Genomic DNA, 21,671 nt, shown 5'->3' on the forward strand with positions numbered 1-21,671 from the left:
TTATGCCCTTTCTTAAGGATTCTCAAGCCAATAGTCGAAGGCAACGCGTCCAGTTGAGCGAAGTTCCTTAGCAAAACTGTTGTCGTCAACTTCCCACGTAGATAGGACTTCGTCGCCGATATGGTACCCCAGGTTGGGTGCGATGTATAGGAAGCACCTTCCTGCGGGTTTCTCTCGCCAGAAGTACAAGGCTCCGGGTGCAAATTGATCAGGCTCGCTCTTGTCCGCTACGGCATGTTCGGAAACCATGATTTTCAATTGCGGCATATTTCGCGCAGCTTGTCCCATTGTTTTCACGATCTTGTCGAGCTCGTGGCTTTGCGCTATCTATCGCGGCCCAAATCCCCGTTCTGCATAGCTCCACTCGCTGTCAAGGTCATCCTCCGTTGGAGGCTGCGATGGGTCGTTATCGAGAATCCATTCACCTATTAACGGCTCAGTATCTGGGCAGCCCAGAATGTCGAATAACATGCAAAGGAAACATACCATCAGTCTTGAAGGGCGGCACATCAACTACCCTCAGCTCCTCTAGCTTTGGCCAGTACAGTTCACTTTGTTTGCCCTCTTCGCAAGACGGTCAGAAGAGTGAGCTGTCGATCCTGACTCCGGAGAGCACAAGGCTGCGGAGGCGCATGCTCAGTCCTCAAAGTGTGATGGAGATATTGTCTAAACCGGCTGTGGTCGAATAATCAGTCGAATTGTTAAATGGGTTATTCGCAAGCTCTCGCACAACAGGGATTTGATAGAAGAGCGACTCGACGGACTCTGGAAGCATGGAAAGATACTCAGTGGCACCTAAAACTGTTATTTACCCTGCCGTTGCTCGCGAAGCGCAGCCTTGAAACCTTGTGGTATGGCCATACTTTCTCCAAATTCCACCTCTCTAACACGGGGTAAACACTGGCTAAGCATGACGAACGTTTCAGGTCTAACAGTAGATAAAACACGGCCATGAAAATAGAATGCCGTTACGCATGACGGACGAGGAAAGCCATCAAGAGCATCTCCGGTCAACATCATCAAGTAAGGTATGAACATGCCTGGTAGCCTGAAGAACTCGTCTATCGTCAAGGTGTCCAGGTCATCCAACACTTCCTCGAAGTCGAGATGAGGTCCATATCGATAGAACTCCTGGGCATTTGAAGAGAGCGAGAGCTTGATACCCGGATGGGATTCGTCCCACGAACACAAGATCTTAAAGAGCTTCTCCAATGGCTCTAGCCATTTCCGCTGATAAAAGGCGCGCCATTCGTCGTGCGTATTGACCTTCAGCCCCTCTTCAGCCACGAACTCATCTCTGTGCTCCCAGGTCTCGCCTCTGATAGCAGGGTCAAAGAGGATCTGCCGAATGTATTTCGCCCGGCGGCCGGAGATATCGTTCGCCATCAAGGCCTCGAACTCCTTAACCGAATCGCGCTTCCCAGGCACAATCTTTCTCCAGATGTGCCTTTCCACCACTGCCTGCCATTGACGGGAAACGACCGTATACGGTGCAAGCTGGAGAGAGCGCCATTCCTCTGTGAGCGCATCACGGCCAGCGGCCTCAGTTGGCTCCCAGAGGTAGGAGACAATGTTGTCGAGAATTTACACTGGGAGATGTATTGCACTCTCGGCGCCATTCGAAGACATAGCATGCCCGACACCCACACCGTACGGAGGCATATCGTTTAGGACCGCGTTCACAGACATCACAGAGGTACTGCTTCGAAAACGGTTGGCTGATGTCGAACTAGATGAGTATAGGAGGAAAATAGAAACAAGATTACTGCTCCAATGGGATGAGGCGTGCAGGATATCTATACCAGAAAGCCTGGAGTTCTGGAGGCTTGCTTGGGAAGCTGTCACTGCCATAGTGACCGTCACTTTGACCGGAGGACAAGACTCGAGTGACCAAGCTTGTGAATTTCGAAAGAAGGAGGAGCTCATCCAACAGTGCTACCGATATCCAATTTCCTGGAGTATGTCTAGGACGCTGGAAGCTATCCCCATTCACCAAGTGACTCCCATGTCTGGCCCTGACTCATGAGTGGCAGGCAAAAGTTTGTTTTGTCAATGGTAATGTTCCCGGAATAGTGGATCGATGGGCCGGCATTCCGCTCCCGACGAACTGGTTCCTATCCTATCGTAGGGGCTTTTACCGTCCGAAAGAGTTAGTCTTCTTCGACAGTATACCCGAAGTGGAAGAAATTTGCACTTTCCCAAGGTATATAGCCAGGCACTCTTTATACTACTAGTATAAAATCTCCAAGAGCCCCCAAGGAGGTCTTAACCTAACTATAACCTCAAAGCCCTAACCCTTACCTTAGGGACCTCAACTTTGCCTCAAGGGAAACCTTACATTAAGGACCCTAACCCGCTATCAGGCGGTGGTAAGGTAAAAGAAGAGCCAGGAATAGCTTACGCTGTTTTTTAGGCCTACTACCCCTACTACCCGTTTGGGCAACGGCCCTGTCGGATAGTCGATTTACCCTGTTGGGAAAATAACTATCTAGGCCTAAAGTGCCTAGTCGCTTCGTAAGAACAGAGCCACTATAGTCAACCCGTGTCTTAGGGTTGGATAGGTAAGCTGAACGGCTTACAAGTGCTTCAGACAACAAGTCAGACCGGTGATTAGAGCCAACGGTGCTACATTATGCTTACGGGTTTAGAGATCATTTAAGTCAAAGAATATATATCGCATTACTTGGGTTGCAATGTGTTCATTCTGCTAGCTAAAGCTCAAATAAAAACAAATCATCTCGTAGCGAGGAAAGCTTCTCCTATTAAATACAGAACAATCGTAGCTGCAGGCATTGAGCCGCGATCTGAAGCATAGGTGACAAGGAAAGAACAATCGGTGAAGGGTACATTCAATCATCACCCAGATCAACACAAACTTGAGGAGCTTCTTCAAGCTTCAGGGGGCAGGTCAGTCCTTCAATGCTATGCTTCACCAGCATAGCCACCAGGGCTTGCAGAGTATAACGCGCGTCGTTACCAGCATTGTGCAAATTCCAGCCGGTCATTCCCAGCTCCTCAATGACTGCTCCAAGTGAGCGTGGCTCGGTTTCGCCGCGAAGCAGCTGGAAGGACGTCGCGGTGTCGATACGGTCCGCAAATTGAGAGGATCCTGACTCCCCTAGGATATGCACATTCGCAAGCTCGAGAAACTGGATATCAGACTCAAGGTTGTGTCCCACAAGTACTAGAGGGCGGAGCTTCTTGTCAGACTCGTCGAAGAAAGAAGGATGCTCGAAACAGTTCTGTATTGCTTTCGAGATGTCGACCGAGGCGACCCATTCACTGGTGCCGAATTCAAAATTGGCTGGGCACCCGCGAATGTACAAGTGGTTGACGTGATTCGCGTACTCTTGTACGCGCAGATGGCGAGAATGGATAAGCGCCTGCCACTGTTCGCCGTTAGAGCCCGGGGCAACACCAACGAGGCTGCGGGTGTCCAGAGTCGAGATGCCAATCTCTGTGACCTGTGAGTGACTGCGTTCGTGCACTTCAACGTCGAGGCTGATGAAGACGGGCTCGGTCCAGAACGGGTAGGGCACGGGCTTGTCGTACGTAGGCTGTGGAGTTTCCACTGGCTGTTCGTCCCACTTGATCTCAATAAGATCCAAGTGGTCTGAACGCAAGCCGAGGTAGCACTGTGAGCGTCTGATGGCACCACCAGTGTCCATATCACGCTGGATGCGGAGACGCTGCTTTTTGGCCTTAGACTTGGTTTTGGTCTTTGCCGATATGGCATGCTCCATCATCTTCTCGAACGCCATCAACTCCTCCTTGTTCATTTCGTCAGCCTTCATCCCGATATTGCTTTTAACCGGAATAGTCCCCTCCAGGCGATCTTTCATGTTGCGGTTGTCCGATTGTCCTAGGAAGGTCGGCTGAGGAAAGCCCTCGCGGTTAAAATTGAGAACTAGCCCCGATGAAAGGCTCTGAGAGCAGGTAAAGGTATTATTGATCTCACGAAAGAGCTTGCGGGCCTGGCACGACGGTGCGAGTAGGAGAGGACGGCCACCTAGACGATGAGGCGCATGGATGTAGTACCTAAGGAAGTTGGCAATGATTATATTGAAAGATGAGCAGAACTTACAGGTCCCATTCTCTATCCCAAAATCGGCCTTTATCGAAGAACTTGCCTGCCACTTTCTGCATAAGGTCACCACGGATGTGATGATACGGAAACCTAGACAAGGCCACCAAGGGGCAAAAGGTGCCGTCATGAGGACTGGGCACATCAGAGTCTTGAATGGCTGCCGCGCACTCTTTTCCATCTGTAGTAGAAATGGTGAGCTGAGCTACTTTGTTGACAGTCTTTTCTAGCAGAGCAGGTGCCTGGTCAACGGCTGGCGGTGTTGCTGGCTTCTGAGAACGGAGACCAGTGTCAAGCTGGAGGATAGCAGCATCATCTTCGAACAGAAGTTTGAAGCGCTCTGTGGTACCCATGATGCGGTTGTCCGAGCGCTATTGGGTAGAGATTAATTGGATTGAAGAGCTCGAGGGTGAAAGGAGACGAGAGTGATGAAAGAAGTCAAAGGCCTGAGGGATCTTCCTTCCTGGAACGACAAACAGAAAGTCAAGAAAGAGGGGATAGTAACACAGCAAACGCCCCTCTGCCCAAAGCAGTTTACAGGGTGGTTACCTTGAGCCTACCCTGGTGGATATTAGCATAACCAGCTAAGTGAGTGAGATTGAGAGCAATAGCTGTTTTACTTTGAAGTGAGTCTACCTAGCCACTTTTATGCGTCTTGTAAGGTGCCATTTAACAGCAGTCTATACATCTATCAGGCTGATCATGAAGTGAGGAGTTTAGCAGCCTTATTTTGTCAGAGTTGTTCTTTTACAGTGTCTGAGTGAAATGGAAGATTCCCTTCACCAAATTGTATACAGAGGATGCGGGATCGGACCAACAAAGATCCGTGTCTTCACAGCAACAGCGCGTCTCCTCATGTTCTCCAAAAGCATCACCACGGTCGCTTTGGCTCCCAACATCCTCTTCTGTGGCTCCCGATCGCACAGTGGCCGGCTCATGCTCTTACACCGAGTCTTTTACCCTTATGGCTGCACCGTCTCGCTTGGTGCCACCTGCTGAGCCCTGACTACCTCCGCTCCCTTCCACGGTGACTCCCTACATCGCCAACCCTCCGACACCCTCGTACACCTTGTCGCTTTACTTGTCAGCTGGGATGGCGGAATTTAATGAGACGGGAGGCGTGATCCTGGATGGTCCATTCGACCCAGATGCCCAGGCCACGGTGACCGACTTCATCGACTACACCGAATACCTCCCTGCTGATTTGCTCCGATCCCTTACCCTCATTCGCGGCCTAGATAAGCGCTACTTGGACAGCGCGCAGGGTGTCCATGATCTCACCAAGAAGTACGGCCAACTCCCCGACCTCCTGCCTGAAGCGCGTCCCGACCCGACTGCTCTGCGCAAAGAGATCTCGGCCCAGCTCGACCGCGCTATCAATGCTCGCGAGTCCGCTTACGCCGAGGCTTGCCGTCTTTACGATGTCGTTGATCGACACTTCAACCGATTAGACTCGATCAGACAGAAGCTCGAAGCGCTACCCAAGCCTGTCGACCGCGAACCTACTCCTCCCCCGCAGCCTCCTACGAATGCGAAGCGTCCGCGCACAACCAAAAAAGAAGATGCGCCGCCTACGACGACGCGAATCACACTGCGTTTGGATGGTGCGAGGGGTGACAAAAAGTCCAGGACGCGACGGTCCTTGGTTGCCGCAGACCTTGCGGGATTGCACCCCGATTCTCCAATCGCCAGTACCGAACACTCAGATAATGAGATAGAAATCAAGCCGACCCCTCTGGAACATGTGACTCAGACCAAGAAAGAGAAACAGGTCCGACGTTCAAAGCCTTCCGGGGAGGTGACCAACAGCTTGAGAGCATCTGCAGGCATGTCCACCAGCAGCGCTCTGGCGATGCTGAAGCCTCCTCCAGAAGACGCGAAGCCGGGAAGCGAAGATCTACCGTGGCTGCGTCTCACCGAATGGGAAATGACCAAACTACGCAAGAAGATGAAGAAAAACGCGGTTTGGCAGCCAAGCGAAGTGATGATTCACCGCGAGCTAGCAATTCGTGGCCGCGGATGGGAGGCATATCGGGCAGCCAAGGCGGAGGCCGACGCCAATGGGACCGAATTCTTGGACTGCGACGACATTATGAACAATTATGTTCCGGGACTCCTGACTAAACCGAGCAATGGAAACAAAGAGGTCGATGGCATCATGGAAATGAAACTGAGCAACCGAGGCATGAAGTTAAATGAAGCCAAAAAGCTGAAGCGCGAAAACCAGGCAAGGGAACAAGCCGCCTTAGCCGCTGCGGAGGCAGAAGCAGCCAAGAGCCTAGGTCAGCTCGGCTCCACCTCCCAAGGTTTTGTCTCCAACGGTGCTGATCGTCCGCAGGAGTCTTCGGCAGCGGACAAACCAAGCCGAATATTATTGAAGAAACGGAAAACCGAGACAAGCAGTCCACCAGCCCCGGAACCCGTCGCTCCGCCAGAGGACGCTGAAACTGAAAGCCGACCTACGCGCGGTGCAGCAAAACGTCGTAAAACGGGCAAAGAATCATCGCCGGGAGAAGCTCAGCCTGGAGGAGCTCCAACTCCGGAGGCAACAGAAGATGCGCCTGAAGTTGCGCCTGAAACTGTACCTGAGATTGCACCTGAGAAGGCGGCTGAGAATCTACCAGAGAGTGCTTCTGACAACGCGTCTGGCAGAGCGCCTAACACCGCGCCCGAGACTGCGCTTGATACTGTGCCTGAGCCCACACTTGAACCCGCACCTGAGATCAAAGTCGATTTGCCAGCATCACCCAAACCAACAGCAGCTGTTCCGCCGCTTGTGACAAGATCCAAAGCCGGAGCTGCCTCTGCCACTTCAGCGCCATCAGAATCCAGACCTCCTTCGCGTGGGGTCCCCACAGCAGAGCCTGTCCTCAATGCGGCAAGGGAACTGCGTCTAAAGAGTGCGACACCTGCAAGAAAAACACCAGTACCTGAAGGGTCTCGCGCACCGAGCGTCAGCGCACCCGCTCGCCGCCGCAAGCGGCCCGCCCCGGGACCAGTCTCAAACGGTCCAGACGGAGGAGCCGCAGTCAGCTATGGACGCCGTAAAGCCAAACCGGGCAAGAAGCGAGTAGGACCACGAGAGCCCGGGTTGAACGTGGGGCAAGACATCCGCATTGATGAAGATGGAGTGCTTGAAGAAATTGATCCCAATGAGCCGCGATACTGTGTTTGCGGGGACGTCAGCTTCGGCACGATGATCTGCTGTGAGAATCCAGATGTACGTTTCCCTTCTTCTTTCTTACGCTCACTTCAACTTCTAACTAAAACCTCAGTGCGACCGCGAGTGGTTCCATCTCGATTGCGTCGGGCTCTCTGAAGTCCCCAGCCGCACAGCGAAATGGTACTGTCCCGACTGCCGCATCAAGTTTAACAAAGGCGCGCACGGGATCATCAAGCCTAGCTCGCTGCGTCGGTGAATTGATATTAGTGGATACGAGGCTACGAAGAATGCTGTTATTTTGTTTTATTTCTTGCGCAAATTGATACATCATTGGCGGCTTCTGGCGACTTCTGGGTTTTTGATCGCGCGGCATGGCATAGCATGGCATGGCGGGGCGTGGTAAACATTGCTGGATGGCGCTCGGAGTTGCTGTCTATTTACGACACTACCATCATTTCTTTCGGGTTTTACATCATCTAGACCTTAGTCCGAAGACAGGGACGGGCGGTATCTAGTACTGGAATCATATTCATCATTTACTCTCATGATATTTTCCAAGCTCTTTACATGGCTTCAAAGTATATACAAGTCTCAAGCCCTAATAAACCAGGGTTCTCGCTCACTTGAGCTCCCACTTCCCGCCCTCCTCGCTAATCTCAACAGGCCTCTTCTCATCCAGACTCAGGCGTCCCGCATGCAGAATCGCCGTGGTGGCAATGGTGTTCTTGAGCGTTGGCAGCGGCCTCTTGTCCAGGTCATCCAGGGTGACTTTGCCCTCATTCAGCGCGGTAATGGCGTCAATGAACTTCTCGAAACTGATGTAGCCGTAGCCGGTCTGGCCGCCGAAGTTGCCTTCTTCGTCGGGGGCGTAGCGCATGTAGAATCTGGATACAGGAGATGTTAGTGGGGTTCATGGAGGGTAAGCAGGGGGATGGAAAGCAAGGGCATACGGGTTAATCCAGGCAAGGCCGGAGTCGTCGCCTGTGACGTCGTAGCCGCGCTTGGCTTGGTTGATGCGGACTTCACCTTTGGCGCCCATGTCTGTTCATCATCTTAGTACCTCAGCTGTATAATGAGGGGATTGATAACATACAGTGGAAGTACTGATTCGAATGAACACCCGCCTTCTCCGGCGCCGTCCAAGAAGCCGTATACACACCCGTCGCTACCTTCCCAGGCTGCGTCTTATGCTTCCAATCCACAAGCAGAGTAATCGTGTCCTCGGTCTCAGGCACACACCCCAACTCAACCGCCGTCCCGGTCGACGCACTCGCATTCACACGCACAGGCGTATACTCCTCGCTCACCATGGAATCACAGATATCCACATGGTGGCTGTTGAGGTAGTACGAGATATCACTTTCCTTGCCCGCCCAGGCCTTGAACGTCTCCAGCTGGAACTTCGGCTGGCTCATGTACGAGTAGAAGTAGTTGAAGTCGCCGAGGGTCTTGGCTTTTGCGCGCGCGTCTGAGTAAGCTGGGTCGAAGCGCTTGTGGTGCTCGACGAAGACGAAGACGTTGTGTTTGCGTGCGGCTTCGAGGAGCGCGATGTGTTCTGGGAGTGTCTTGACCGCGGGCTTGGTGACGAGCACGTGGATGCCGCGTTCGATGGCGTAGAGGGCGATTGGGTAGTGGGTTGGGTCGGGGGTGAAGATTGTGATTGCGGAGCCCTTGGGCAGGGCGTCGATGGCGGGCTTGTAGGCGTCTGGGTCGGTCGTGTCGTCCGAGGGGTAGGAGGTGAAGCTTGTGTCGAGGTTGTTGTAGACTTGAGTGATGTTTTTGTGGAGGTGGTCGCCTGGGCGGATTGTTAGTTATATGGCCTGGTTAGAGGGGGTAGAGAGCCGTACGGATGCCAGGGAATTTGCGCCCTGAAACGCCGACCATGCTGAGGTCGCCTACTTTGCCGCGGCGGCGGAGATCAAATAGACTCAGGCCGACGACGCCGACTTTCTTGTCTGAGCCTGAGGCGGCACCGCCGACGTAGCCGGTGGTGTACTCGCCGGTGCCAACCATCAACACGCTGGGAGGAGCCATTTTGAAGCTTTGCTTTTGGTCTGGGAAAGCTGGATATGTAGAATTGAGGGGTGAGGGGTGAGGGGAAGCAAGAAATGGGACAAAAGAGGGGCCGACAAGTCGCAGATATACTCCGGCGAGCGCGACAACCTTGTGGATTATAATGGATCCTAATACAAGTACTGAGCCGGAAGAATCAGTCCAGGCCGCAAGATTGCCTTGAATTGCCGGGAATCACAGCGATGGGCTTCATTTCAATGACGAACGTTAATAGAGTCGGCATTTGATGGCCCGAGCGCAAAGGGGAAAGTCCGTTGCCGATTGGTGGAATTTTCCCGTCCGGCGCTTTCTCCGGGTAAAAGGTGGAGACACGTGGGATAAATTCTACGCTAGGCCGTTTACGGTGCAGGGCGTGGGGTGCGCCATTACTATACAGTCCAGGTGTATACCCCTCTTCTGCTTTATATAACGGCCCTCACGCCATTGCGCTCCTGCTCAATCCTCTGTATAATCCTTCCTGCACGTCTGTACAGCCAATAATCTCGTCAAAATGGCACCTACTCCTCTCCGCCCCGGAGTCTACGCTCCAACAATGACCTTCTTCGAGCCCTCGACCGAGAACCTCGACGTGCCCACAATTCGCAAGCACGCTGTGCGCCTCGCAAAGGCCGGCCTCGTCGGCCTCGTCGCCATGGGCTCCAACGGAGAGGCCGTGCACCTGACTCTCGAAGAGAAGCAGACCGTCATCCGCGAGACCCGGTCCGCTCTCGATGAGGCCAACTTCAAAGACGTCCCCGTCATCGCCGGTGCCTCTGAGAACAGCATTCGAGGCACTATCCAATTAACGAAAGACCTCGCCGCCGCAGGCGCAGAGTACGCGCTTATCGTCCCACCCAGCTACTACCGCTATGCGACAGGCAATGACGAGACACTGTACGAGTACTTCACAGCTGTCGCGGACGAGTCGCCCCTCCCTCTGATTCTCTACAACTACCCCGGAGCGGTCGCGGGCATTGACATGGACTCGGACCTCATAATTCGCATCTCGCAGCACCCAAATGTCGTGGGAACCAAGTTCACCTGTGCGAACACGGGCAAGCTGACCCGTGTCGCGCGCGCTTTGCACGCAATCAGACCAGAGTCGCCGCTTGCACCAGCCAAGTTCTCTGTGCCTGTTACCAAGACGACCTCCAACCACCCGTATGTCGCCTTCGGCGGTATTGCGGACTTCACACTGCAGACCTTGGTGTCTGGTGGGTCCGCCATCCTGGCAGGTGGTGCCAATGTTATTCCCAAGTTATGTGTGAAGGTGTTTACCTTGTGGAGCGAGGGGAAGATTACCGAGGCGATCGAGGCGCAGAGCTTGCTTAGCCAGGCCGACTGGGTGTTGACCAAGGCTGCTATTCCCGGCACAAAGAGCGCTATCCAGTCCTACTACGGATACGGTGGGTATCCTCGCCGGCCATTGGGACGCCTTAGTGATGCGCAAGCCAAGGATGTTGCAGATAAGATCAAGGAAGCTTTGGATGTCGAGCTTTCCTTGCCCGACGTTGCTTAGATGATAATACATTTCTCATTTTCTGTTCAAGGACTCTTTCGAATTCAAACGTAGCAACTAGGCTATGCTCCGTAGGCTGTTGGGGTAAGTTAGTGCAACTGTCTCACATCGGCGTCAACTCCGATGATTGCCCCGGACTGTCTCCACCCCGCACTGTCATCTGGGCAGTGGGCACCAGCAGATGCTTGGATAGGTGGATAAATAAGGCCGCAGCAACGGTATGATTAATCCGCTAATCACTGAAGTTTAACAGCCCCAGTTTAAGCAAGGAGGGGTATCCCTATCGATAGGACTGACAGTATTCCGTAGAGCTCCGTGTATAACAAAGATATGACATTTGTTGTAGTTAGGACGACGTGTGGCTTCTTGTCCGGATGTTCAATGATGTGAGTCTTGGTGATGTATGTAGAATTTCAAGTTCATTTAAGGTTGACTTGTCGGTTGACTCGGTACAATGGATTGAGTAGCTTGAGGGACAAGAGAAATGTCGGCGGAGTCAGATTGAGGCACGAGTACAGTCACAATAGTATCGACGTGCCAATCAAGGCACCCCCACTTCCAGAGGCTGAAAGCATATTTTATCTTCCGTTTGGGGTTGGGGACTGGGAACAGGCGATAAATATCCGTTGGTGCCCGAGGAGGATTGTCTGTCATCCGGTTCGACCACATTTTTCTGCCCAGTCCTGATACCAATCACAAGCAACATGCCGTACCCCGAGGAAGCTGAAGGATTCCAGGTTGACAGCCCGGATACCTATACCGACTTCAAGAAGCGCTTTGTAAGTCCACAGACCTTAGTCGCATGGGGGGAAATCGAGTAACGGGCCGTGTGTAGTTCAAGTTGAAGCCGTTCGGCGACTATGGTAAGCGAGATCAGGCACGTATCGGGCTAAGCTGACAAAGTAGATGTCGACGTCAAGATAGAAGCGTGCGGTGTGTGTGGTAGCGATGTACACACCATAAGCGGTATGCAGACTGAACTTCTTCCCACAGCAGAACGTACTGACAGTTATAGGTGGTTGGGGGTCCCAGAAGTTTCCCCTCTGCGTCGGACATGGTACGAATCCCCAAATACCAGCTATGGATAAGACTGACAGACCAGAAATCATCGGCCGTGCCGTCCGTGTTGGCCCCAAGGTGACTCTGATCAAAGAAGGCGAGCGTGTCGGCGTTGGCGCCCAATCGTATTCCTGCGGCGAGTGCAAACAATGCAAGAATGATAACGAGACCTACTGTCCAGTGCTCATGATCGACACATACGGTGCCGAGTGGCCCAATACTGGTATTGTTAGCCAGGGCGGGTACTCGTCGCACGTTCGCACCCACGAGCACTGGGTGTTCCCCATCCCCGACGCCCTCGAATCGAACCTTGTCGCGCCGATGCTGTGCGCTGGACTCACTGCGTACTCGCCTCTGGTTCGCAATGGCGCTGGACCTGGCAAGAAGGTCGGTATTGTTGGCCTCGGTGGAATCGGACATTTTGGTATCATGTTTGCCAAAGCCCTAGGCGCGGAGACTTGGGCAATCTCGCGATCGCGGGCCAAGGAAGCAGACGCACGAAAGCTAGGAGCCGACGGCTACATTGCTACTGCAGAAGAGGGCTGGGAGAAGCCACATCTCTGCTCTTTTGACTTGATCATCAATTGTGCGAACTCATCGGAGGGCTTTGATCTGGAAAAGTACCTTTCAATGATGGATGTGCACGGCAGATGGATCAGCGTAGGACTGCCAGAAGAGGAGGGACAAGTGATCAAAGCGCAGAATCTAATTTCCAATGGTGTGTTGATCGGAGCCAGTCATCTCGGGAGTCGCCGTGAAATGTTGGCAATGCTGCAGCTTGCGGCTGAAAAGGGGCTGAAGGGCTGGGTGGAAGAATTGCAAATCGGCGCCGAAGGGCTGAGAGAAGCGATGGAGCGGATGAAGAAAGGAGACGTGCACTACCGCTTCACGATGACGGGATACGACAAGGTCTTTGCATAGTCGCTCAGAAACCAAGGTACTCGGTCGGAGCCCAGAAGGTCCTCGATAAAAAGAGGCTCGTGCTCCGGCGTCGGAGTTCTAATTTCCAAGTCTGGGGAAGTGGATCGTGAATCGTGATAAGGTGGATGGATCTTCCGGCCGGACCTGCGCCTGGGCTTTTGGAGATTCAGATTCAGATTCAGGGACTGAGCTTGCGACTGAAAGAAGATACAATAATGCTAACAATGAACGAGTGCCTTCAAGTCAAGACACAATCCAGAGAGCACTTCAAGTCTTAGACAACTTTAAGCTCGTAGCTTACTGTACTGCCTGACAAAGACTCTGGTTCTCGTGGCAATGGCACAGGAAATCAACGCCTCACCGCCCCGGATTTGCCCCAGTCAGCACTCAGCACTGAGCAGTCAGCTGCACGCCCAATTTCCATCCTTCTTCAGGCGTTTGCCCATAATTTTTTTCTTCTCCTCCTTATCCATCGCCTCTTCTCTCTCTTCTGTATATTGCTTCCCGTCTCTCCCTTCGGATCTTCTCTCATTGACTTTTCGATTCCTCTTCAATTGTGTTCTCATTCATGTTCCATCATCTTATCTACCTTTCTACTAGTATATACTTCATCTTCTCCGACGCGTCTTTCTTCCACACAACTTTTCAACCCTTGGAATTCTTTTTTTCGTTGATTTCTTTTTCTATTCTTGATACCCCGGGCTCTTAGACATACACGTCCCTTGCTTTTTATTTCTTAACCTACAATTACCCCTAGACTCGTGTCCTCCGGAGAAAAGGGGTCTTTTATCAACACCCGCTCCGCAAAAGACCCCAACATTTTCTGCGCTTGAATTATCCTAGCTTTACGTCAAAACAGCTGGCATCTCCGCCCACCATGGCTCCACGAGAGAATATTGCCACTCCCTCCCACCGACGACGCCCGTCACTCCCCTTCAAATCCCGACCGCGGACCGCGACCGTATCGGCCTTACCCACAACTCCAGCTTCAGGGCTGGATCATGATGTCTGGAACGGCTTGCCTCTTGTGGATTCGGGAGATGATATGGAAGGTCCTGTTCTGTATGACGTGAAGCCGTTTCCCGAACAGACTGTCAGACATCGCAGCGCAAAGAGTTTCTCGGGCCTACGTCACCCAGTGGATGGACTGCGCGCGCTTGGTCGTCGTTTATCAGTTACTATTCGCAACAAATCATCCCGCACCACCAATTCTCCTTCTCAGAACGAGTCCGAGGTTGAGATTCGTAACCTTCGAAATGGTCAGGAGTCTGGCTATGATCGTCCCAAGAGTGTTCCTGCTTTCCAGGGCTTCTCTATCCCGCTACCGATTCCTGGAAATGGATCGGAGCCTCCAATTTTGCCCAACCACATGTACTCTGGGGCCGCCGCACGAGCGGCTGCGGCGGCCCAGAATGAAATGGCACGCAAGGTGGAGCAGATGAAGCTCACTCGGGACTCGGAGAGTGGAATCGGCATTATTCTACAAGATCGCTTCGACTACTCGGATGCCGAAACCGATTTCGTTCGTGTTGACCCTGCGGCCGCCTTTCCTACAGAGATTATGGCCAAGGTTCTCTCCTTCCTCGACCCTGAGTCCTTGATGAACAGTGGCTTGGTTTCACGCGCTTGGAGCGAGCAGGTCTCCTCTCAACATGTGTGGCGCAATGTATTCTGCTCTCACTATGGCGGACGCGGATACTCAGGGACTGGTAAACAGCCTGCTGCTGGGCTAGGCAAGCAATTCTTCCAGCAGAATTGGAAGCACCTGTATAAAATCCGCCGTGAACTGGAGAATCGATGGAAGGAAGGCAAAGCAGCAGCAGTCTATCTCCAGGGTCATACGGATAGTGTCTACTGCGTTCAATTTGATGAGTATGTATTCACGACTTCCTCCTGCTTTAACCTTTTTACTCATTCATATGCAGGGACAAGATCATTACTGGCTCGCGCGATCGGACAATCCGCGTTTGGGACGCTCACTATCCCTGGGCGTGTCGCAAAATCATCGGGCCAGCGCCTGGAGAGATTGTCAACCGAGGCCCACTCTATGGCCCGGAGCAGCAAGCATCGGGAAGTTCGCCTCTCCTTGCCATTCGACCTCCTCCCGCTGATGCTGCGGAGATTGCGGCTATTCATGAGAAGCCGTCAGACTACCACGGCGCCTCCATTCTGTGCCTTCAGTATGATGACGAAATCCTGGTAACTGGGTCTTCTGACCGTACTTGCATAGTGTGGGATATCAAGGATGGCTATAAACCCATTCGTCGCCTAGAGGGTCACACAGCTGGTGTACTGGATGTCTGCTTTGACCGTCGTTATATTGTGTCTTGCTCCAAAGACAACTCAATTTGTGTCTGGGATCGAAGCTCCGGTCTTTTGGCGAAGAAATTGCTTGGTCACAAGGGCCCGGTCAACGCCGTCCAACTACGCGGCGATCTTATCGTCTCTGCGAGCGGAGACGGCGTCGCAAAATTGTGGAATATTAGCTCCGGCCTGTGTGTGAAAGAGTTCTCTAGCAAGGACAGAGGCCTTGCGTGTGTTGAATTCAGCGACGATGCGCGGTCGGTTCTTACCGGCGGCAATGACCGAGCGATCTATCAATTTGATGCGAACACTGGTCAGCTTGTTAAAAAGATCAAGGGTCATTCTGGCTTGGTTCGTTGTTTGCATCTTGACAACGTGAATCAGCGAATCGTCAGCGGAAGCTACGACATGAGCGTTAAGATTTTCGATGCCCAGGCTGGAGAGCTGTCCGTGGATCTTCCCGGCTGGACAACCAGCTGGATGCTGAGCGTGAAGTCAGACTATAGACGCATAGTTGCGACTAGCCAGGACTCGCGCGCGGTTATAATGGACTTTGGATATGGGTTAGATGGCGTTGATTTGCTGGAAAGCTAGATTGCATCTATACTAAACTCCTTTGATTCTTGTGGCTCCGAGACAAAAGTCATATAGCTTTCTCATGTGTCGGCCTTTTGCTTCATTTTCAAATATTTCATTGGTTAGCGATAGATACTCATGGCGTTAGAATTACTGACATTTTGTTCTTGTTTTGCTATCCTCTGCATCTGTTGATATACTTCTTTACAGCCAACACCTCGGCCTCAATCAATCAAACATTATTCTCAACCGAATATACCCGCATATCAGACTAGAGATACCTATCTATCCCCGTCCAGATATGGAGTTGATGAAAACCGAGTCAGGCCTATACTGTCCGACGAGGAAGTCCAGCAGATCATGTAATAACATCTGTACACGTATCTATATACATACTTCGTCTAAAACGACAAAGCTTGACTCATCGCTAGCCTCCTCCTAATAATCAAGACAATGGGTTGGCGTAGGGCATGATTGCTCGCTTTAGAATTCTACAGCTTGCCAGCTTTTGGTTCAAAAATATATTATGACAGGTGCTATTGATGTTGAACTGCAGCGTGATTGTACCATTGTCGTGCTACACATAAAGCCGGAGCTTGGTAATGACCCTTCGTATACCTACTTATATTCTTGTTGTAGAGGCCACGGCGTCCGGATGCACATTATTTAGACACCCAATGCCCACTTCTTTCGACACCTGACGTTTGATTGAAAGCAGATTGCTGCCTCATACTTAAGGTGTCTGCCGCCTGAGCGGAACCAGACGGTGATTGGCCAGGAGACTTAGCGTCAACAAAGACGTTTCGACAGAAGAACGGAGAACAACAACAACAAATCTCATTTTCTACCTCGCTATCTATTCGTCTTAGACGATCTACCAACACACAAAACACTTAAACCCGGTCGCACCTAGGGCCACTTATCTCCGTCAATCTTTTCCTTCCATCCTTACACACCCTCGCCAGGCTCACCTTGCCCCCCCAAATCCTACCAAATCCTACCCCACCATGGGCGAATCCAGGTTCGTCAGACTTCGGCCTCTTTTCGATATACAAAAGATACCGGACGGATGCTGATGGATTGCCGCCTGGAATATAGACAGGAACTGCTGGCATGGCTTAACAACCTGCTGCAGCTGAACATGACCAAGATCGAACAGTGCGGAACCGGGTACGAGCGAACTCCCTGCCCTGCAACTATCCTTCTCCAATGCTTCTATGTCTCAATGGAGTGGTTATTGGATCAGCGGACAAATTGCTGACAGCCAGGCCCATAGAGCTGCGCTATGCCAGATTTTCGACTCCATTTTCAGTGGGTGACCCCTCGAGCGAGCAGGCGGGCATTGCGGAGACTGACAGATTATTGCTTCAACAGTGGACGTCCCTATGTCGCGAGTAAAGTTCAACGTTAACACCGAATACGCCTATCTCCAGAACTTCAAGGTCCTGCAGAGTACGTTACACATACGCCAATAATGCAGTCCCGCCGCTAATCCGCTCCTTTAACAGACGTTTTCGCGAAGCACCAAGTGGACAAGCCGATTCCCGTCGAGTCGCTCTCCAAATGCCGAATGCAGGATAACCTGGAGTTCCTCCAGTGGACAAAGAGGTACTGGGACCAACACTACCCGGGCGGAGACTACGATGCTCTCGCCCGCCGCAAGGCCTCCGGTGCGCCGTCCGCCTCCGCGGGCGGTTCGCGCGCAGGTGCTAGCTCTGCTAGCAGTGCCCGACGTGGAACAACCCCCACTGTCGGACGCGCACGACCTGCTGCTGGAGGAGCCAGCTCTGCTACTGTTGCTGCCCTGCAGGCGGAGATCAACTCGAACAAGGAGGCGATTAGTGGGCTGGAGAAGGAGCGCGACTTTTACTTCGCCAAGCTCCGGGATATTGAGCTGCTGCTCCAGAATGCGATTGAGGCGGACCCAGAGCTTGAGAAGGATGATGATTCACTGGTGAAGCACATCCAGGGCATTCTTTACTCGACAGAGGTATGACGGCAGAATTAGAGTGTAAGATGTGGCACTGACAAGTTTACAGGAAGGATTTGAGATTCCCGCCGAGGGTGAAGCCGCGGGCGAGGAGCTGGAGACGTTCTGAGGCAGCTAGCCTATTAATACCCTTCATCGTACAGCGCTGAATCATATTACCTTTTGCACATTCCTGGCGAGTCTTTTTTAATCTGTCTGTTTGGATCATGGACCACGGGGTCGGGTCTAGAGGTGCATGTTTAGTAAACCGGAGACGCGTTGCTGGCTTGTATAATTGGAAGAATGAGATTATCCTCGCCCACCTAGGCATGCTCGGATAAGGCTGAACTGAAGCATTCCTATCGCCGAGTCCAGGGTACAGTGTCACATTCCTCATCGCGGATCTACCCTCTCGATCTACGGAGTAGTCTACATCTCTACGACCTCGGGAGCAAATATACTACCCTGACGTCAGCGTGGAAGAGGGTTCGTAGCACCAAAGGCAGACCCTATACCGTCCATCGTTATGATAGTAAGCAGATTAATTTCGTACCTTGCATGTTTGTTTACTCGTCCCTTGCAGTTACACAGCGCCAGAAGGTCTCACCGAAGTGTCTGACGGTGGTGGGGATTCCAATTTTGGTAGTCGCCCAGAACCTTCGAGTGCGACGCACCCGTGGAACAGCTGGCCTGTTTCGACTCAGCACCAGGGCCAGGTTCTTAGGTTAACAAGCAGCTGTGGCATGGTTCGATTCTGCAGCGTCCGTTGAAGAGAACGACGAGGAAGTGAAACTGCTCTGCGACCCGCTTCGCGAGCTAAAATGGTTAGTCTGTCTTAAATCTGCAAGTCTAAGACCGTCATCTCATTTAATTACGGAGCCAGTCTGAGCGTTCGCCGTTGTTATTCTTAGCCTCCTTTTCCTGTTCCTGAACCGCCCTCGTCTCTTTCCCGTCTTCCCTCTCAACTCTTCCCGTCTTCTTTTCTCCTCCAGGGCTTCTTGCCGTCGTTCTCTTCTCCGGCTCTATTGTTACCAGAACAAAGGCATCTCATTTGTGGGCGGATTGATTCACGCCACGCGAGAGAGTGACAACTGTTGGGCCAGAGCCGGAACCTTGGGTCTCGCGAGTCAACGTGGAGCCACGCCCACTGACACCTGCGACCTGGAACACTTTCGGAACGGAATGAAATACCACCCGTTGCGATCTGACGGCGAAGATTCATGATGGCCTAGTCTTGACGACTCTCAACACCTTCGCTACGACCATTCGATTCTTTGTATGTTTCATCCGGATGGTCCATTCCATGGCTCCTCCTTGGTGGCCGAGATCTCCACTAACTCTTGGGTTGTTTCTGGTCAGATCGCATGTTGATTCGCTCCCCCAAGCCAACCTAGTTGTCGAACAGCCACTGTTTGCTGCTCGATGTCCGCTCCTTGACCTACCTCACACTGCACTTAACTCCAAAGACATTATTCGTCTCTCTCCTTGACGCCTTTCGGTTCGATTCTACTATCTTGCTTTATCGGAATTTTATCGGATACCCAGTTGCTATCATCGCATCACCTCGATTTGACGACACTCTTTCAAACAAAACACGACCTTTCGCATCGCATTGCAATTGACTGGCCTCAACGACGGCCTATACGAGTGTCGGCAGGCAGACATTTCGTTACATTCTACCATTTTCACTCCCTCTGCGCAGCGTCGTCTTCTCTCACCCGCCGCGGCTAGGTGAATAGCCAACATGACCACCCATGGCACCTCCAGACATGGTCGGTACGAACGATTAATAAGGAAACACCGGCTAGAAACACAGGAAGATGGGCAAGGGTCAACGTTGGATCAGCCAAAAACCGGCCTCAAGCACAAGACGCATTCGAAGAATTTACATGAGCGATGGTTGGAACTGCATGGGAAACGACAATACGCGCCTAATTCGGCAACGATTGTAACACAAGCTGATCCCCAAACCGCGGACAGCACCGACACCGAGCCAGTTTCAACTACCACGACGCAAGTTCCTGAGATAACATCTGCATCTGAGCCCACGGCCGTCAGTGTGTCAGATGACGCATCGACCACAGTGACAACAGTAACTACTATCACAACGATAGTTTCATATTCTCCGAATCCAACAACGGATTCGGGGTTTGAACTGACAACCTCAGTAGCAGACCATACTGCGGTAGCGGCCACCGTTGAAGATGCATCGGGAGGTCAATCAACAACAGTGGTCACAGCGCCTACAGAGTCTGCAACTGAAGACAGTTCCACTATGCCGCTGCCAGTGTCAGACCAGGCTGCATCTAGTACATCATCAGGAGCGGCTACTATTGATACGTCTACAGCACCGCTGACCGAGCCCACAGAGTCCGTGACTGCTGTGGCATCAATGTCAGAAGTGCTGTCATCGGCCATGAGCGAAGTCTCTGGAATAATTGCATCGCTTACATCCGATATTGAGAGTCTGTCCGCACCGACAGTGTCTGTCTCCGTTCCTACCACGTCTCGGACCACTCCCGCGTCTGTCTCTACGTCCGCTTCCATAATCGGCCAATCGTCCGGTTCTTCAAATGCCACTCCCATGTTTATTGGGTCGAGCCTCGATCTTCCCACTGCCGTGGTCTCCACTCAATCACCGGTTGCCACTCAAGATATCATGGGCATTGGATCTGGTGACGACTCTGACTCTAGCTCCGACATCAACACAAATCTCACAAGTACAGTTGCCTCCGATTCCTCTTCACCAGGTACCACGACCTCTTCCCAGTCACATACCACGTATTCCGATTCACCATCCTATTATGGCGGCTACGGTTCGGGCGTTGGCAGTACTTCAGAGCCCACAGGAACCGCAGACGGTTCAGCTGTTTCGTCCGATTCGAACGACACAGGGTCAAGTTCAATGAGCCCTCAAACCACTGGTAAAATAGTTGGAGGTGTTGTGGGAGGTGTGGCCGGCTTTTCGCTATTGTTCTTGTTGATCTGGTTTCTGCTGCGGCGGCGAAGGAAAACTGGTTTCTTCCTCGGATCACCCGCCAACAGGTCAATAGCGGACGATGGAGGCGTCGGCGGTCTCATCGGGGCAGGTGCCACAAGAGAAATGGCTTCGCGTGACTCGAACACACACTCGATGTTCGGCGCTGCATACTTCGCCCCGGCGTTCATGAAACGCTGGCGGCAGTCTCAAATATCCACCGGCGAGGAGAGTTTCGTGAGCACAACTCCTAGTAGCGAGCGTGGTTTTCAGAAGGTCGCAGGCCGCAAACTCCCATCCGGTACCCAGCCAGGATACGAATACGGCAATGGGAGTCTATCGCCGACAGAATCTGAAATTAGTGCTACCTTTCCGCCAATTATCCCTAGATCACCATTCTCGCCATCACAACCGCCACCGTCGAATCCGTTTAGCATGCCGCTGGATACGAGTTTCACTCGCGAAGCACCGGAGGAGGGCGTTCCCGTAATGCGACCGTCTCCAGCACGGATACCAACATCGGGCTCAGCAAATGCGACGACCTGGGCTGAGGCGAGTGCGCGGTCAGTGCCCATGCCTTACACCATGGCGCCGTCTGGTCCGATCGCGATACCAAAGCGGCCGGATGCGCTGGGACGCAGTCATCCAAGTTTCGATGGCAGTCGCGGGAGTCGCTTTACGGAGAGTTTATGATTTGAGTAAATACCTATCATGTAATGTACATAGTGATACCATGTAGGCATTTAATTATTGAAGATACCCTGAGCTGTCGATTGTAGGAGGACGCCGTAGGCCTAGATTTCTCTAACTGAAGATCGACATTTATCTACATCATTATGTAAGGTTCCTCGTTTCTATTGATCGATTCAAGATTCTGATAAGCCCTTAACCCAAGACACGGCATGGGCGGCGTCTTGCCAAGTTGCCGCCGCGCATAAGCCTGCAAAGCTTTTTGCTTTAAGTGGGGGTTATGAAGCTTAGCGTCCTGTCCGCGACATCGCATCTCGTCGTCAATGGTATTTTTGATCAGAATGGCCCTCCGCGGAC

At 52.4% G+C, this 21,671-nt stretch overlaps 8 protein-coding genes across 8 annotated transcripts; 6 read left to right on the forward strand and 2 right to left on the reverse strand.

The window, feature by feature from the left end:
* Positions 1 to 327: 327 nt before the first annotated feature.
* BDW74DRAFT_177266 (3'-5' exonuclease) lies at positions 328 to 4,437 on the reverse strand (the record flags this gene model as incomplete). Its single annotated transcript, XM_073728839.1, has 5 exons — positions 328 to 425; positions 487 to 564; positions 984 to 1,551; positions 2,877 to 4,038; positions 4,085 to 4,437. 5 exons carry the CDS (start codon positions 4,435 to 4,437, stop codon positions 328 to 330), a joined length of 2,259 nt encoding a protein of 752 aa, XP_073584974.1.
* Positions 4,438 to 4,968: 531 nt separating this feature from the next.
* On the forward strand, positions 4,969 to 7,786 carry BDW74DRAFT_151579 (putative PHD finger domain protein). Its single transcript, XM_073724208.1, has 2 exons — positions 4,969 to 7,304; positions 7,360 to 7,786. The coding sequence occupies exons 1-2, from the start codon at positions 5,178 to 5,180 to the stop codon at positions 7,501 to 7,503; spliced, it is 2,271 nt and encodes a 756-aa protein (XP_073584975.1). The 5' UTR covers positions 4,969 to 5,177; the 3' UTR covers positions 7,504 to 7,786.
* A 60-nt stretch (positions 7,787 to 7,846) lies between these two features.
* BDW74DRAFT_151581 (Gfo/Idh/MocA family oxidoreductase) lies at positions 7,847 to 9,308 on the reverse strand. Its single transcript, XM_073724209.1, has 4 exons — positions 9,095 to 9,308; positions 8,341 to 9,042; positions 8,198 to 8,288; positions 7,847 to 8,131 (listed from the first exon to the last, which is right to left on the reverse strand). The coding sequence occupies exons 1-4, from the start codon at positions 9,279 to 9,281 to the stop codon at positions 7,867 to 7,869; spliced, it is 1,245 nt and encodes a 414-aa protein (XP_073584976.1). The 5' UTR covers positions 9,282 to 9,308; the 3' UTR covers positions 7,847 to 7,866.
* A 236-nt stretch (positions 9,309 to 9,544) lies between these two features.
* BDW74DRAFT_190247 (dihydrodipicolinate synthase family protein) lies at positions 9,545 to 10,818 on the forward strand (the record flags this gene model as incomplete). The annotated part of the gene is made up of 1 exon (XM_073732141.1): positions 9,545 to 10,818. Exon 1 carries the CDS (start codon positions 9,811 to 9,813, stop codon positions 10,816 to 10,818), a length of 1,008 nt encoding a protein of 335 aa, XP_073584977.1. The 5' UTR covers positions 9,545 to 9,810.
* A 704-nt stretch (positions 10,819 to 11,522) lies between these two features.
* Positions 11,523 to 12,798, forward strand: BDW74DRAFT_177270 (NAD(P)-dependent alcohol dehydrogenase; the record flags this gene model as incomplete). Its single annotated transcript, XM_073728840.1, has 5 exons — positions 11,523 to 11,597; positions 11,654 to 11,681; positions 11,725 to 11,784; positions 11,834 to 11,875; positions 11,921 to 12,798. The coding sequence occupies 5 exons, from the start codon at positions 11,523 to 11,525 to the stop codon at positions 12,796 to 12,798; spliced, it is 1,083 nt and encodes a 360-aa protein (XP_073584978.1).
* A 458-nt stretch (positions 12,799 to 13,256) lies between these two features.
* Positions 13,257 to 16,246, forward strand: BDW74DRAFT_151588 (F-box/WD repeat-containing protein). Its single transcript, XM_073724210.1, has 2 exons — positions 13,257 to 14,670; positions 14,724 to 16,246. Exons 1-2 carry the CDS (start codon positions 13,676 to 13,678, stop codon positions 15,694 to 15,696), a joined length of 1,968 nt encoding a protein of 655 aa, XP_073584979.1. The 5' UTR covers positions 13,257 to 13,675; the 3' UTR covers positions 15,697 to 16,246.
* Positions 16,247 to 16,520: 274 nt separating this feature from the next.
* Positions 16,521 to 18,015, forward strand: eb1 (microtubule-binding protein BIM1). The gene is made up of 6 exons (XM_073724211.1): positions 16,521 to 16,699; positions 16,777 to 16,848; positions 16,955 to 16,989; positions 17,053 to 17,130; positions 17,187 to 17,668; positions 17,718 to 18,015. Exons 1-6 carry the CDS (start codon positions 16,686 to 16,688, stop codon positions 17,775 to 17,777), a joined length of 741 nt encoding a protein of 246 aa, XP_073584980.1. The 5' UTR covers positions 16,521 to 16,685; the 3' UTR covers positions 17,778 to 18,015.
* An 885-nt stretch (positions 18,016 to 18,900) lies between these two features.
* On the forward strand, positions 18,901 to 21,390 carry BDW74DRAFT_151592 (uncharacterized protein). The gene has a single exon (XM_073724212.1). It carries the CDS (start codon positions 19,392 to 19,394, stop codon positions 21,315 to 21,317), a length of 1,926 nt encoding a protein of 641 aa, XP_073584981.1. The 5' UTR covers positions 18,901 to 19,391; the 3' UTR covers positions 21,318 to 21,390.
* The last annotated feature ends 281 nt before the right edge of the window (positions 21,391 to 21,671 follow it).

The sequence above is a fragment of the Aspergillus multicolor genome, assembly GCF_047715735.1.
Source record: "Aspergillus multicolor strain CBS 133.54 unplaced genomic scaffold BDW74scaffold_9, whole genome shotgun sequence".
In the NCBI taxonomy this organism is placed as follows: Eukaryota; Fungi; Ascomycota; class Eurotiomycetes; order Eurotiales; family Aspergillaceae; genus Aspergillus; species Aspergillus multicolor.